The sequence below is a fragment of the Acipenser ruthenus genome, chromosome 8, assembly GCF_902713425.1.
Source record: "Acipenser ruthenus chromosome 8, fAciRut3.2 maternal haplotype, whole genome shotgun sequence".
Classification (NCBI taxonomy): Eukaryota; Metazoa; Chordata; class Actinopteri; order Acipenseriformes; family Acipenseridae; genus Acipenser; species Acipenser ruthenus.
In genome coordinates, this window is record NC_081196.1 from 15994523 (window position 1) to 16007913 (window position 13391).

The window sequence follows — 13391 nt, forward strand, 5'->3', positions numbered from 1 at the left end:
CTCATTCTTCCCTCTAGCTAAGGAAGTGTTCAGACCAGAAGCAGAACCTTCAGAAAAAAAATGGCTTGACACTCTCTAAAGATGTGTTTACATCTAAGGCATCACTAGGTAGTTAGGTAGGGGATTCAAATTGTGAAATCCCCATTCTAGGTCAGATCAATATGAATGGGAAGTGGCTTGCAATAATGTCTAAAGATGGATGCAATGCAATTACAACTAGATTTATTAATTATTTTACCAAAAGCATCCCCAGTTGAGTAATGCAGTGGGAATGGCATCTCTGTGAATAGAAAAAAACATGTGATCTGTATCACAAGGCCAGAGGTTAAAAGAATGGGGCAGTGAAACGGTTAATTATTGGACACTTGTTCTGGAACTTGATTGAGAGAATCACTAAATAAAGTGGTACATGAAGACACTACCTCGAAGCATGTGGTCTGTAGAATTGATATGACCAGAGGTTAAAAGCATGTCAGGGAGAAATGTGATAAATAGGAAAGGCAAATCATTTTTAGAAATAAAAGAGAATTACACATTTTAGACAGAGATTCAAGATTTTAAAGACAGGCAAAAAATTATATTAAACAAAAATTAGAAACAACAGCAACACATTAACAAGAAAAAAAATATTAATTTACAAGTTTTAAAAAACAAAGGTATGGTAAAATGAAACAAACCTTCACAGCAATGTATTGCATAGTTGAGTTATTGTACATTACGGTATCAGATACTCAGAAAATGTAAATTTTCATATACAGCATTAGAAAAGTACATTATTTATTATATAAGGTAACACACAAGACTACAAAAAATAACAACTGTTCTAGACACCAAAATAAAAAAAAATGCATCAACATGAAAACATTATCTGGAATTAAACCTCTCATAGAAGACTACATATACATTGTTTAGTTATTGTCCTATAAGCCACTGCCCGCAATAGCATATTATAGAGGAGTGCTGTGCTGCATGTTAAGAGACTGAAGAGATGGCATTATCAGGTGACCCCATTTGAGTCAGGACTTTGTCTAGCCATTGCAGGGGTCCATGCAAGTGGATCTCAATCCAGCAGGGAGTGCTAGTGACATCCTGGCGATGGTACTCTGCACCCCAACCCTGGAAATACATTGAAAATTCCGTTTTTAGGAACTGGTCATTTTCCTTGAATTAATAAAACAACAAATACAAGCAAGGGTTCTTTTTTTTTTGGGGGGGTTTTCAGAGGTTCCTCATTTGACTTCTGATGTGATGGTTGTCCTTGGACACATTTCTTTCACTATATTTTACCAGACAAACTGCGCACCAAGGTTTAAAGAGACTTGTGTATTTAAAATATTCTGTAATAACAGGTTATGGATAGTATTGTGAAGCTATATATATATATATATATATATATATATATATATATATATATATATACACACACACACACACTGCTGTGCAAAGTCTTAGACATGTTGCATTTTTCTACTCTGATGCATTATGAGCATCAACAATTTACTCAAAGCCTCCACTAGTGTTTTCTACTATTATAACAACCTTGACTTGCAATAGCTTGCATCGCTCGATTTTCAAGGTGTGGTATCTGAAGCATAATCAACAAGTGCAGAGAAACATCATCTGTAATTGACAAACCCAGGACTGGAAGACCCAAAAAGCTGTCTAACAAGGATGAACAATACTTGAAGATAATATCCTTAAGGAATAGAAAGAAGACAAGCGTTGAATTGATAGCAGAACTGGGAGAAGGCACAGGTGTCGTTGCTCATCCATCAACAGTCCAAACCACCTTTGGCTTTGACCATTGTTCCATAGTGCAATTTCTGTGCTCTTGTGCATATTTTAGCCTTTTAGTCTTGTTCCCCTTTCTTAACAGCGGTATTCTTACTTCAACACATCCTTTAAGTCCTGATTTCAAAAGTGACCTTCGTACTGTTGATCTGATGGATAACGACAGCTGTGCCTTCTGCCAGTTGTTGTCAATTCAACGCATGCACAACAGAAAGGAAATGCGGTAAGCTATCGACATGCATGCCCTCTGCTGGTTATTCATGAGAGAAGTCCAGGGGTCAGAGTTATAGTAGTTTTGGAAGAAGATAGCAACTGTGATCATGAAATGGACTGCTCTGTTACAGTTGGAAATTAGATGTTTTTTGTTTTCCAGCTGGATTGCTCCAGGGTGTTTATCTGGTTAAAGAAGACTATGTAAAATATGTAGTAGCTTTTGAACTCTCGCCTCAAAGTGGGACATACTTTGGAAAAAAAACATACTTTATTCAATTCTAGTTAACAGAGTGTCATGTTACTCAAGGCTACAACAGAATTAGATTTTATTCAATCAACTTTTAATTTTCAACCAGAAAACTACAGTATGTATAAACAACACAACTAAGAAGCTGCTTTAGCTTAGTGTTGCATACAATACAAGTAAGTCTGACAAGCATGCTAGTTGCTAACAGTAGTCTTGGCCTATTTTCTTTAAGGCTTATTCATTTTATGAACCATTGTATTAAACAATCTCTTTAAACTTGCATCTAGTTTAAGTTACCACAAGGAAATATACCTATTGTCAAAACAGTATTTTTATAGTCATTAGAATGTGAAAAAATGTCATATTAGGTACAATGGTTTGTAAACATGAAGTACAAATCTCCAGAGACTAAAACAATGTGGTAATTAAATGGTTAAAGACTGTTGGCCACCAACTGTAATGGTAATTTACTGGGAGAATCACCTGAATACAGCACTGCAGAAGCTGTAAAGCCACTGTCTGAAAAGGAGTGGTGTGTATCATTAATATGGCCAGAATAGGACAGTGAAAAGGTTACGTATCAAACATCCATTCAAAGAGTATTGTCTCTGTAGGAATACAAAGGGTCTTGTAATAATGCCATTCTTACCTTCACAAAGCTCATCCTGATAGTGCACATTTTTGTCAGCTCGTAGACTACCTCAAAGCCATGGCTGACAGACTGGGCGAGAAGCTGAGCAAACAGCTGGTTGTTGAAGATCTTGAGGCTGCAGCCACTTGGGATTTTACAGACTGTGGTGGCATGAAAGCCGTGCTGGTAGTTGCAGTTGCGGCTCTGCACAAAAATGCTGCTGTCGCTCAGGCATTCCGCATACACCTCCCCACCAACATAATACAGATGGACGCCTAAGAAAAGCATTTAAAAACATTGGCTTATACCTCGCACTGTTAGAACTCTGTTAATGTCACTTTGAACGTATCCTACTCAAAAACCTCAAATGATTTAGGAAATAATGAATACACATGGTAAGTTTAACATAAAACTGCAGTTGTAATATGGTTCCTACTTTGGGCCTAATTTTTTAAACTTTGCAACTTTTGTGGAGTGAATCTCCCATTGATAAAGATCTAAGACATACAAAAGTGAATCACATTCTTACACCTTTACTTCAAAAACATAAGAATTCATCAGAAAAACAGCATTACATTTAAGTTCAAAAGTAAAAACAAAGCAGATTTACACTGCTTTATACATTTTGAAAATCTGGTGTACAGTATCTTGAACACCACTGTGTTCTAATACTGCTCACAAAAAGGTGTGCAACACAGGAAAAGTACAGGGTGGCACACATCCAGATGCCTCCATTATGTCCCCATTGCTGAAGCTATGCATCAGTGAGCAGTTCTGCACATACCTTTCCCAATGTGTCTTCTGGTGTGTTCAATAGTAGAGTTCCGATTGACATTAGACAGGAGCCCGAGACAAAACCGATTTGTCTTGTTTGAGGGATCTGTGAAGCCATCAATAAGCATATTCCGAGAGGATGCGTGGTAGGTCTCTCCTACCCTGTTGTTTAGTTCGTAGTAAGCAACAGAGCACCAGTACTCTGGCTCTTCATAACACACAGGCCGCAGTTCTGTATGACAGCAGATAAACAGCAAACAGGAACAATGTATGTGGTTAAATACTTACTGTTACATCATGTTTAGAGCAATCATATTGATCTTTTTCAGGTAAATCATTCCATCATACTACAGCACCATTGTACTTTATAAATATAAGGAATCTTTTGGGAAACATTCAAATACTTCCAGGATTTTAGGGATCACTTATACACAATGTAGTTTTTTTTTTAAGGCATATATATATATATATATATATATATATATATATATATATATATATAATTTTTTTTTATAATCTGTAATAGAAAAAAAATATTTCAAAAGTGCATTGTAATTCAGTGCTATAATTTTGGTCAATTTGGTCACTTTGATAATAGCAAAATTAATAACATGCTTGGAGATTTTATATAGCCATAAAATAAGAATTCAGCTATTAGAGGTTCATAAAAATATCAAGTTTTTATATCAGCCCCACAGTCATAGCCGCCACCTAGTGGATAGTGTAGTTTCTTATAAATGCAAGTTCTGTAATTTGTATGTGTTTATATTAGACCGGTACCATTACATTAATCCACAAAAACCAAGAAACATGTTCTGACTTGTTTATCATTTTCAGTTGAAGTCCAGCCCCCTAGTTAATTGTTTAATATGTGACACACTGTTTCTTTTCTCTTATAAGAGCTAATCAGTACTGCTTGGGATTAAAATTACAGCCTTATTCAGGTATAGTTGAAGTTAAAGATGTACCTCTTTGAGGAGCCGACAGTATTAGCATATTTTGGTTTGATGAGTCCATGGGCTTCACGTCATCATTGGTTACTGCTTCTGCCATGCTATATGGAGGAGGTGGGGTCTCAGCTGTTACGAGACAAGTCAGCCGTTAGTCCTGCACACTACTATAGCAACCAATGCAGCATTCTCATCCTCGTTCTCTCATAACTGACCCAACCTTGTTCGATAACCCTGTTAGAAAAACTTAAACTGCAAAATTCAATAATTGTGTCAACTGTACGCTAGTATTATGTGAATGCTACTGACAATTCTATAATTTAGTATTTAAGTTCGTCAAGAATCTATACGTAGTTTAACAGCTAGTCTGAGATAAAGTAGTGTGTTAAACTCAAGAACACTCAGCCAGAATTTCACCATATGTTTAATATTATCAAAACGCTTCAAAAAGGTATACAATGCCCTGTACCTGCACTAGCTAGTACCCTGAGTAACTGTGATTCTAACTACTGTAGGCACTAATATATAAATATATAATTATATTGATTTGCACATCACTTGTCATATTTGTTAAAAACAGACTAAAGTAAGACTGCTGTAGTAGATTAACAAGAGCTGTGTAGGGTTAAAATGGTGTTAAAATGGCCAAGTGTATATGATTCAGTTTCCTACCTGTCAGCTGGTATGGGCTCCCGGGCTCAGTGGAGCTTCCTGGAGAGCTGGGATAACTGATGGTGCAGGGGGACTGGCTGAAAGTCCTGTTTGGTGACAATGAGAAAACATTGCAGGGTGGCTGCTGGAAGGAGTCTGGGTAGGTTGCGTTGTGTGGCATGAGCGGTTCACTCTGCAGAGAGGCGTTGCGAAACTTGGCCAGCAAGCTGTGTTGAGGGTTGAACTCGCTGTGCCGTGGAACCAACACAGGAGGCAATACTGAAACAGGAATTAGAGGTCATGTTGATTTCTCATCCATAATTATTACACACGCAACAGTGCTGAATTTAGAACTACTAAAAGAAATGTAATAAATGACAAACACTTTGCTTTAAAAAGAGCAATTAGTAAAAATAAACAACAAAGGTGTGAGAATTAGAAAAGTTTATCTTTAAAAACCCAACTGAGACTGAACCTTATATTTTTGCCATAAAATGTAATACTAACCCATTTAATAATGGCAGTCAGTCCTATGTGATGAAGTGGTCTATAGGCATGATAACTCAAGTCACAAAACTGCACTTTCGCTTTGAGGCTGATCTGTGCAAACGTACAGTTTGTAAATGTGCTGGTTTCATGCTGTACAGGACTACAGCCTGCTTTGACTTGTTTGCCTATATTCTAGTAAACTTCGCTAAGCTCATTCTGCAGTAAAGTTCATGAGGGTAGTTTCTTTCAAAATTCAAATACATTTTTGTATATTCTTTCATTGTTAATGATTAGCCTGGTACTACATCAAATTAGTTCATAAACAAAACAAAGTACATTAGAATATTTGTCACAGCGCTAATTTTAACAGTGCATATATGTGTATGCAAAAACATAAGATAAAAAACTAATTGACAATGTCTTGTGCTACATGCATTCAATACATACCTGGTGTTTCGACCCGCCGGTAATGATAGGGGTTAATGCAGATGTCCTTTTGCTTTGCTCCGAAAGGAAACTCACAGCACTCCATGGCTTTCAGCTCGTGATGAGACTGTAGATCAGGCCACCTCCACACCCTGCAGTAAATGACATGGGGCAAGCCTTTCCTGTGCGACACCTGCAGCCTTCCGTCCAGCGACCGAGGGATTGTCACACATTTGCTGGGCTGGCCCGGACTGCTCAGGGCCCTTTCTAAGTCCTCCATAGCTCCCTTTTTCTTCTTCAGCTTCTTAACGAGGGAATCAACGGCTTTCTCTGCCCATTTTTCCTCCTCATCCCCTTGTTTCCAGCCAAGTAGCTTTTTCACTGCTGGGCTTGTGAAGGAGAAGAGTGAAGTGATGGCCGTGCTGGCATGCATTGGGAGACTGGTGGGGTAAATAAATTGGAGTTGAGGCTGCCTGTAAGGCCTATTAAACCGCTTGTATGCTGCTAACCTTGTATTCAGGGTAAGGTTGCAGTGTAATTTGGAAGCTTGCCACACTAAAGCAAATATGTTCAGTGCTACTCAGGCTCTGGTATCTGCAAGGAGAATTTGAGATTCAAGCTGTGAATGTTGTTTTTACGCAGCCAGATGCCAAGATAGTATTGCTTTCATCTGTGGGAACAGAAAAGAAAGAACCACAGTCAGCGTCAAATGAAAAGGTTGACCTGCAATGATAAATCCGGTGTTAAGGTGTCTCATGTTTCAATGCTGATCTCTTTTTTTCATGCAGAATCCAATAACAGGTTTTGTTTTTGTAAACAGCAGTCCGTTGCTTTAGGCCTGGCGAATTTTAAGCATATCCCCCAAATTGACTTATTACTCAATTTTAACCCACTATCAGTCCTCTGCATCCAGAGAAGCCACATACTGTAATGCAATCACAATAAAGGCACAACCTGGTGGCTTTTTTTAAAACCAAAAAAATGTAAAGCAACCCTGAGGCCTCCACATCTGGATCACCAAAGTGTAACCATTAACCTGTCCCCTGCAACAGACTCTCTAGATGTACTACATGTAATAAATACAACAATTGCTTTATTTGGTATTTCTGACTGATGTATTTCATACATCCACTAAGAGAAGAGGCTGAAGGGCAGGATAATGGTGGCACTCTGATGTTTCAGATGTTCTTTGAAGTTAGACATGATTCTGAGAGCTCTACTAGGGCCATAGGTCACAATGATGTAATTGACTCAAACAGAAAATGATATAGGCCTAGTGAATCTAAAAAACAACTCTGTAACCTCACATCCATACCAAGTTGCCCTTCAACTTATAAAAGCAGACCACACCAAAAGTTTAATATGTTTATAATACAAAATGTATTTACCATTGTTAACCAGGTATAGGTGTGCTTTACCATCCGTTTACTATATTTTAGTACAATTTGTTTTGCTTTTACCATGATACACCACAGAAACAGGAAATGTTAATAGTCTCCTTATCTTAAAAGCATTACCATTTCTTATGCTTTCCTTGTTCAACCTTCTGTTTCTAATCGATCATAGAGATGTTTTATTTTGTGCCTGGCTGCTACTACCCCCTTGAACTTCTGACACATGAATTTAAACAGCTGTTAAATACTTTATGATTCACTGCACATACTGAGGTATACTTTCCACAATTCAATTATAAACCTCTAATTGCCTGTTATATAAACATGAACTATCCAGTCATGTTTTAATTATCATTTCTATATTTAAAACCAATATAAACATTTCATATTCTAATGCAAGCACATACATTTTTAAATATTAGAATGAACCCTTAGGTGTGGTGTCTTCAGTCAGCCTGCAGAAAAAAGAGAAACTGCCAATAAACACTTTATTTATCCAACAGCAGGCTGGAAGTCCTAACTCTGTATAACTCTTGGTTACCACCCAAATCTCTTCAGTCCTTAACCCATCTGAACTCTAGCCACAAAGCAGAAGTTATATGGCTTCAACTTTTAGAAGGGATTACATTATTTTATACACAGGTGAGTTTGTGTAACCTTTGAGCAACAGAAAACTCTTCAGAAGGAGAAGAATCCAGGTATGCTGAGCTGCTGCATTGTGACTAGAGGCTGCTAGATGTGGGAGCCGCATTTTGCTTTTAAAAGTCTTTTCATTACACTGTTACTGCTAGTGTGGCAAAACATCGCTGCAACTCAGTGGCCATCCCAAGGCAAAGACTGTTTGGCAACATCTGTACCTGATATTACAGGACCATTGACAAACTCTGCAGTCATCCAGGATGTTTTCATGTGTATCAGCTAGATAGGATCTACTTCACCATATTAGATACAAGTTGTCACAAGACCCCATCATGCCCCCATGCCTGGAACTGTGTACTGGCCTCCATAATGAGTGGTGTGGACATAAATAGAGACATGAATATTATTGATTGGGTGGTGTGCATAGGAGGTTTTACATTGAAAGGATCTACAGCAGTATAATGTAAATCTCTGGGGGTTGATTCAATTGTTCAGCCTTGTTCTCTTACCATCTTCTGACTTAACCCCGATCAAGAATTCCTGGGATACGTTCCAACCACTCCCTGAGGACCATTCCACTGCTCCTCAAACCTGCTCGGATATGGTGCTTCAAAGAGTAATACTCCCTAAGAAGTACTGAATGACTTTACACCAGACTTCAGAGTGATGTGTACCATATGTGACATACTTTTACCCCAGTACTTAATAAGCATTTACATAAATAAGTGTGTGTGTACCAAACCATTTATAACTTTAACCCTCTTATAAATGTTGCATGTTTTGGCTATCCTGGAAGGTAAAGTCTGTACAAAAATTTACTTGGACTTGCATCTCATCTAATCCTCATACTTCTGCTGGTATTTTGACATTAGTGCAGAACGCCAATACCAATAACAGTACCAGTATCAAACACTTTAGCAAATAGTGCAGAATGCCAGTGCCAGTACCAGTACCAAACACTTTAGCAACTAGCGCACAATGCATACATGGGTTACTATGTGTTCATAGTAACCATGGCCCGATCTGCACCCTACAAGGAGTTATTAGCCAGTTTTGTAAGTTGATGATGTCATCTAACGTGGCCGCCATGTTTTTTTATTGTAGCAATTTCCCTTGAAAGACAACCACACTAGGATCATGTGTGCCATTTTTTTGTTTATTATTATTATTATTAATAATAATAATAATAATAATAATAATAATAATAATAATAATAATAATAATAATAATAATAATAATAATAATAACAATAAACATGTCAGTAAACATGCCCTTTCGCATACACTAGTATTTTTAAACTCTTAAAAAGAACACAGCTGGATTTATTCTGTTACCGCATTTTAAAGCACTTTTAAATGGTGCTATACATTATCAATTATCTACAATTACTACTAGCAGCAGAACAGCGACAACAGTACAACATACACACGGCACTACACCAATAAGCACACATAGTGTATGTACTACAGTATTTACACAACACGCTTGTAACATGTGGAGAACTCTTCAGTGATATAAAGTACAGAAACAGAAGTAAATATGCTATGGTGGGTTATTATTATTATTATTATTATTATTATTATTATTATTATTATTATTATTATTACGGAATGGGTTTGTTCTGTTCAGGCTGAATTGTTCAATGGATATAGTTCGTTCTCTCTCTCTCTCTCTCTCTCTCTCTCTCTCTCTCTCTCTCTCTCTCTCTCATAAAAAAAGAAAAGAAAACTGGCGTCACTCTGTCTCCTCCTGACTGGGATTTATCTAATTACCTTAACAGTTTATCATCTGGGCAATTCATAAAGTAAATAACGACTTCCTATGACTAACCCAAAGTGTACACCTTGTTTAATGTCATAACACAACAAATAAGCTATAATGTTGCCGCAGAACACCTTGAAACCAATGTCAGCATGACAGGTAAAAGAACCACGACCCAACATAGCAGGGCTCCTTGTCAACAGATTCGAATAAAATAAGCACACAAGTGAATCATTAATGAATACTATCGAAGTCATGATCGCTCCTTCTATTATTAAGCAAAACATTTACCTGAATAGGCCATTTATTGTGATTTTTAAAACAAATAAAAAAGCAAATGAATTGTAAAAATATATATCACATTAATAACCATCTTTTATATTTCATGTACAAAAACGTACATTAACACATATTAACTTTACTGTAATTATAATTGCTACCTGGTCCAAAATACAAGTAAACAAAACACCTGTATAATAAATGATAAAGCACTTGGAAGTGATGCAAAATTTAGAATACACATTTTTATAAAAAGCAGCATTCATACCTTTTGTTCGCGTGTATGTTGTTTCGTGGGAGTTATCAGTACAGTGCAGCTCTTCCCTGTCTGTGCGCCCTGGAGGTGTGGAACACATATTAGCAGCAGCACTGCCCCGGCGTCAGTCAGGCTGGAGCCTCAGCGCCCCAGTGCTGGATCCATCCGCAGAGCTGGAACTTTCCCAGGCAGTCTGACTGAGCCACACAAGTGGATCCAAAAATGATAAGACAGGAGCCTTTGCTAATTACGATCTGGTAAGAGAGCCCGAATGAAGCTTATTACTAAAATGGAATGAAAACGTCAGCTGTAAATCCATCTGAAACTGGACTGTGGCATCTCTGGTGCAGACGGTGAAGGGTTAATTTAAACTGTACCACGGGGAACTCAAATCAAGAGTACTGTTACTGGTGCATATAAACGTGACGTAAACTACAGACAGTATTTTGTTTGCGCTTTAGGCCACGTATTTAAAATGTGTTGAAAATGAATCGTTGTTACATGTAAGTAACACGACCGGCAAATGAGTTTACCTGTGTGTCAAATGCCAATTGAGGGATTGAACTGAAACGGTAATGCTGTGGAATAATACTTTATATTTATTTATTTTTTTATTATCATTTATGAAATTGTCACCAAAAAGCAATCGACTACATTACAGGCAACACGTGTTTATACAGTTTTTTTACACATCTTATGTTTACAGAGTAAGATAAGATACATGGTACAACCTGCAGGCACTTGTTCACCCGTTAAAACCAAGCTGTTACTAAATTCACCACCCATTCATGCAACCTCTGATAAGACCCCAGTTAGGTCTATTGATTTTTTATTGTTAGGACTGGAGAGTTTCCTTTCTTGCGGATGAACACGGTTTGATTCCCCGAGCAGTGACGAGTTGAGCTAATGACGCAACCGTGTCTGGCGACAGAAAGTCTAGGAGTTTGACATTTTTAGAGTTTACAGCAACTGCAGTCTTAATGCCAATGCAATTGACTTTAGCAATACACTCAATGTGTACAGTGTGTTCTTTGCGGAGCTCAGATATGCTCTTCATCAAAACGGACTGCTGCTAAAACGAGAAGCCAATTCAGAGCGAACTGTTTCCACTCAAACCCACATTCAAGAAGTAGGCTTACACCCACTGCAGTATATGAACTGAAATGAGAAATGTCTAAATACATTACATACAATTTAAATCAGAGGAACATTAGCGAGAAAAGTAGCAGGCATTCACATTCAAAGGATCTAACACTAACAGCAGCTATTGAGATCAGGTTTACATTTATGTTATAAATGCTGTATTAGCATTTAGCAAAGAAAGTAAAAAGTTAGAGATCCTACAATTAACACACACATATATATATATATATATATATATATATATATATATATATATATATATATATATATATATATATATATATATATATATAATCAAGGCACAGCTCATCAGCCATTGCAAATTAAAGGCTGTTTTGATAAAAGAAAAAAATGTCAGTAAATGCTTAGCCTTGATGTACTAAAGGAGTAACTCTTTCTATTTACAGTAGGTAATAAGTGACATAAGAACATAAGAAAGTTTACAAATGAGAGGAGGTCATTCGGCCCATCATGCTCGTTTGGTTGTTAGTAGCTTATTGATCCCAGAATCTCATCAAGCAGCTTCTTGAAGGATCTCAGGGTGTAAGCTTCAACAACATTACTGGGGAGTTAGTTCCACACCCTCGCAATTCTCTGTAAAAAAGTGTCTCCTGTTTTCTGTTCTGAATGCCCCTTTATCTAATCTCCATTTGTGACTCCTGGTCCTTGTTTCTTTTTTCAGGTCGAAAAAGTCCCTTGGGTCGACATTGTCAAAACCTTTTAGAATTTTGAATGCTTGAATCAGATCGCCTCGTAGTCTTCTTTGTTCAAGACTGAATATATTTAATTCTTGGTAGCGAGGTGACCAGAACTGAACACAATATTCTAGATGAGGTCTTACTAATGCATTGTAAAGTTTTAACATTACTTCCCTTGATTTAAATTCAACACTTTTCACTATATATCCAAGCATCTTGTTGGCCTTTTTTTATAGCTTCCCCACATTTCTGAGTCAACATAAACTCCTAGGTCTTTTTCATAGATTCCTTCTTCAATTTCAATATCTCCCATATGATATTTATAATGCACATTTTTATTGCCTGCGTGCTGTACCTTACACTTTTCTCTATTAAATGTAATTTGCCATGTGTCTGCCCAGTTCTGAATGCTGTCTAGATCATTTTGAATGACCTTTGCTGCTGCAACAGTGTTTGCCACTCCTCCTATTTTTGTGTTGTCTGCAAATTTAACAAGTTTGCTTACTATACCAGAATCTAAGTCATTAATGTCGATTAGGAATAGCAGAGGACCTGATACTGATCCCTGTGGTACTCCACTGGTTACCTCGCTCCATTTTGAGGTCTCTCCTCTAATCAGTACTTTCTGTTTTCGATATGTTAACCACTCCCTAATCCATGTGCATGCATTTCTTTGAATCCCTACTGCATTCAGTTTGAGAATTAATCTTATATGCGGGACTTTGTCAAAAGCTTTCTGGAAATCTAAATAAACCATATCATATGCTTTGCAGATATCCATTGTCGATGTTGCAGCCTCAAAGAAATCAAGCCGGCTAGTTAGACACAATATCCCTTCCTTAAAACCATGCTGACTGTCTCCCAGGATACTGTTACCATATAGGTAATTTTCCATTTTGGATCTTATTATAGTTTACATTTAATAGAAGTCAGGCTTATTGACTTTTTGAGTACTATTGGGAGGATCTCACCCAGCCCAGGGGATTTGTTTATTTTAAAAGCTCCTAGCTCCTTTAACACTTCTGCCTCTGTTATGCTAAAGTTATTTA

General features: G+C 37.3%; 1 protein-coding gene across 1 annotated transcript; it reads right to left on the minus strand.

Annotated features, from left to right (window-relative positions):
• Nucleotides 1-535: 535 nt before the first annotated feature.
• LOC131737730 (mothers against decapentaplegic homolog 9-like) lies at nt 536-11372 on the minus strand. The gene is made up of 8 exons (XM_059028604.1): nt 11233-11372; nt 10514-10755; nt 6194-6842; nt 5279-5536; nt 4625-4735; nt 3667-3888; nt 2901-3157; nt 536-1116 (listed from the first exon to the last, which is right to left on the minus strand). Exons 3-8 carry the CDS (start codon nt 6603-6605, stop codon nt 973-975), a joined length of 1404 nt encoding a protein of 467 aa, XP_058884587.1. The 5' UTR covers nt 6606-6842; nt 10514-10755; nt 11233-11372; the 3' UTR covers nt 536-972.
• Nucleotides 11373-13391: the final 2019 nt, after the last annotated feature.

What these genes read in the sequence shown, in the direction of transcription:
- LOC131737730 (XM_059028604.1), bottom strand. Translation starts at nt 6,605, where the DNA reads ATGCATGCCAGCACGGCCATCACTTCACTCTTCTCCTTCACAAGCCCA. An exon ending in CAGAAGACACATTGGGAAAG is followed by an intron (nt 3,158 to 3,666) that starts GTATGTGCAGAA and finishes TGCTTTTCTTAG; the next exon opens with GCGTCCATCTGTATTATGTT. An exon ending in TCAGGATGAGCTTTGTGAAG is followed by an intron (nt 1,117 to 2,900) that starts GTAAGAATGGCA and finishes ATGTATTTCCAG; the next exon opens with GGTTGGGGTGCAGAGTACCA.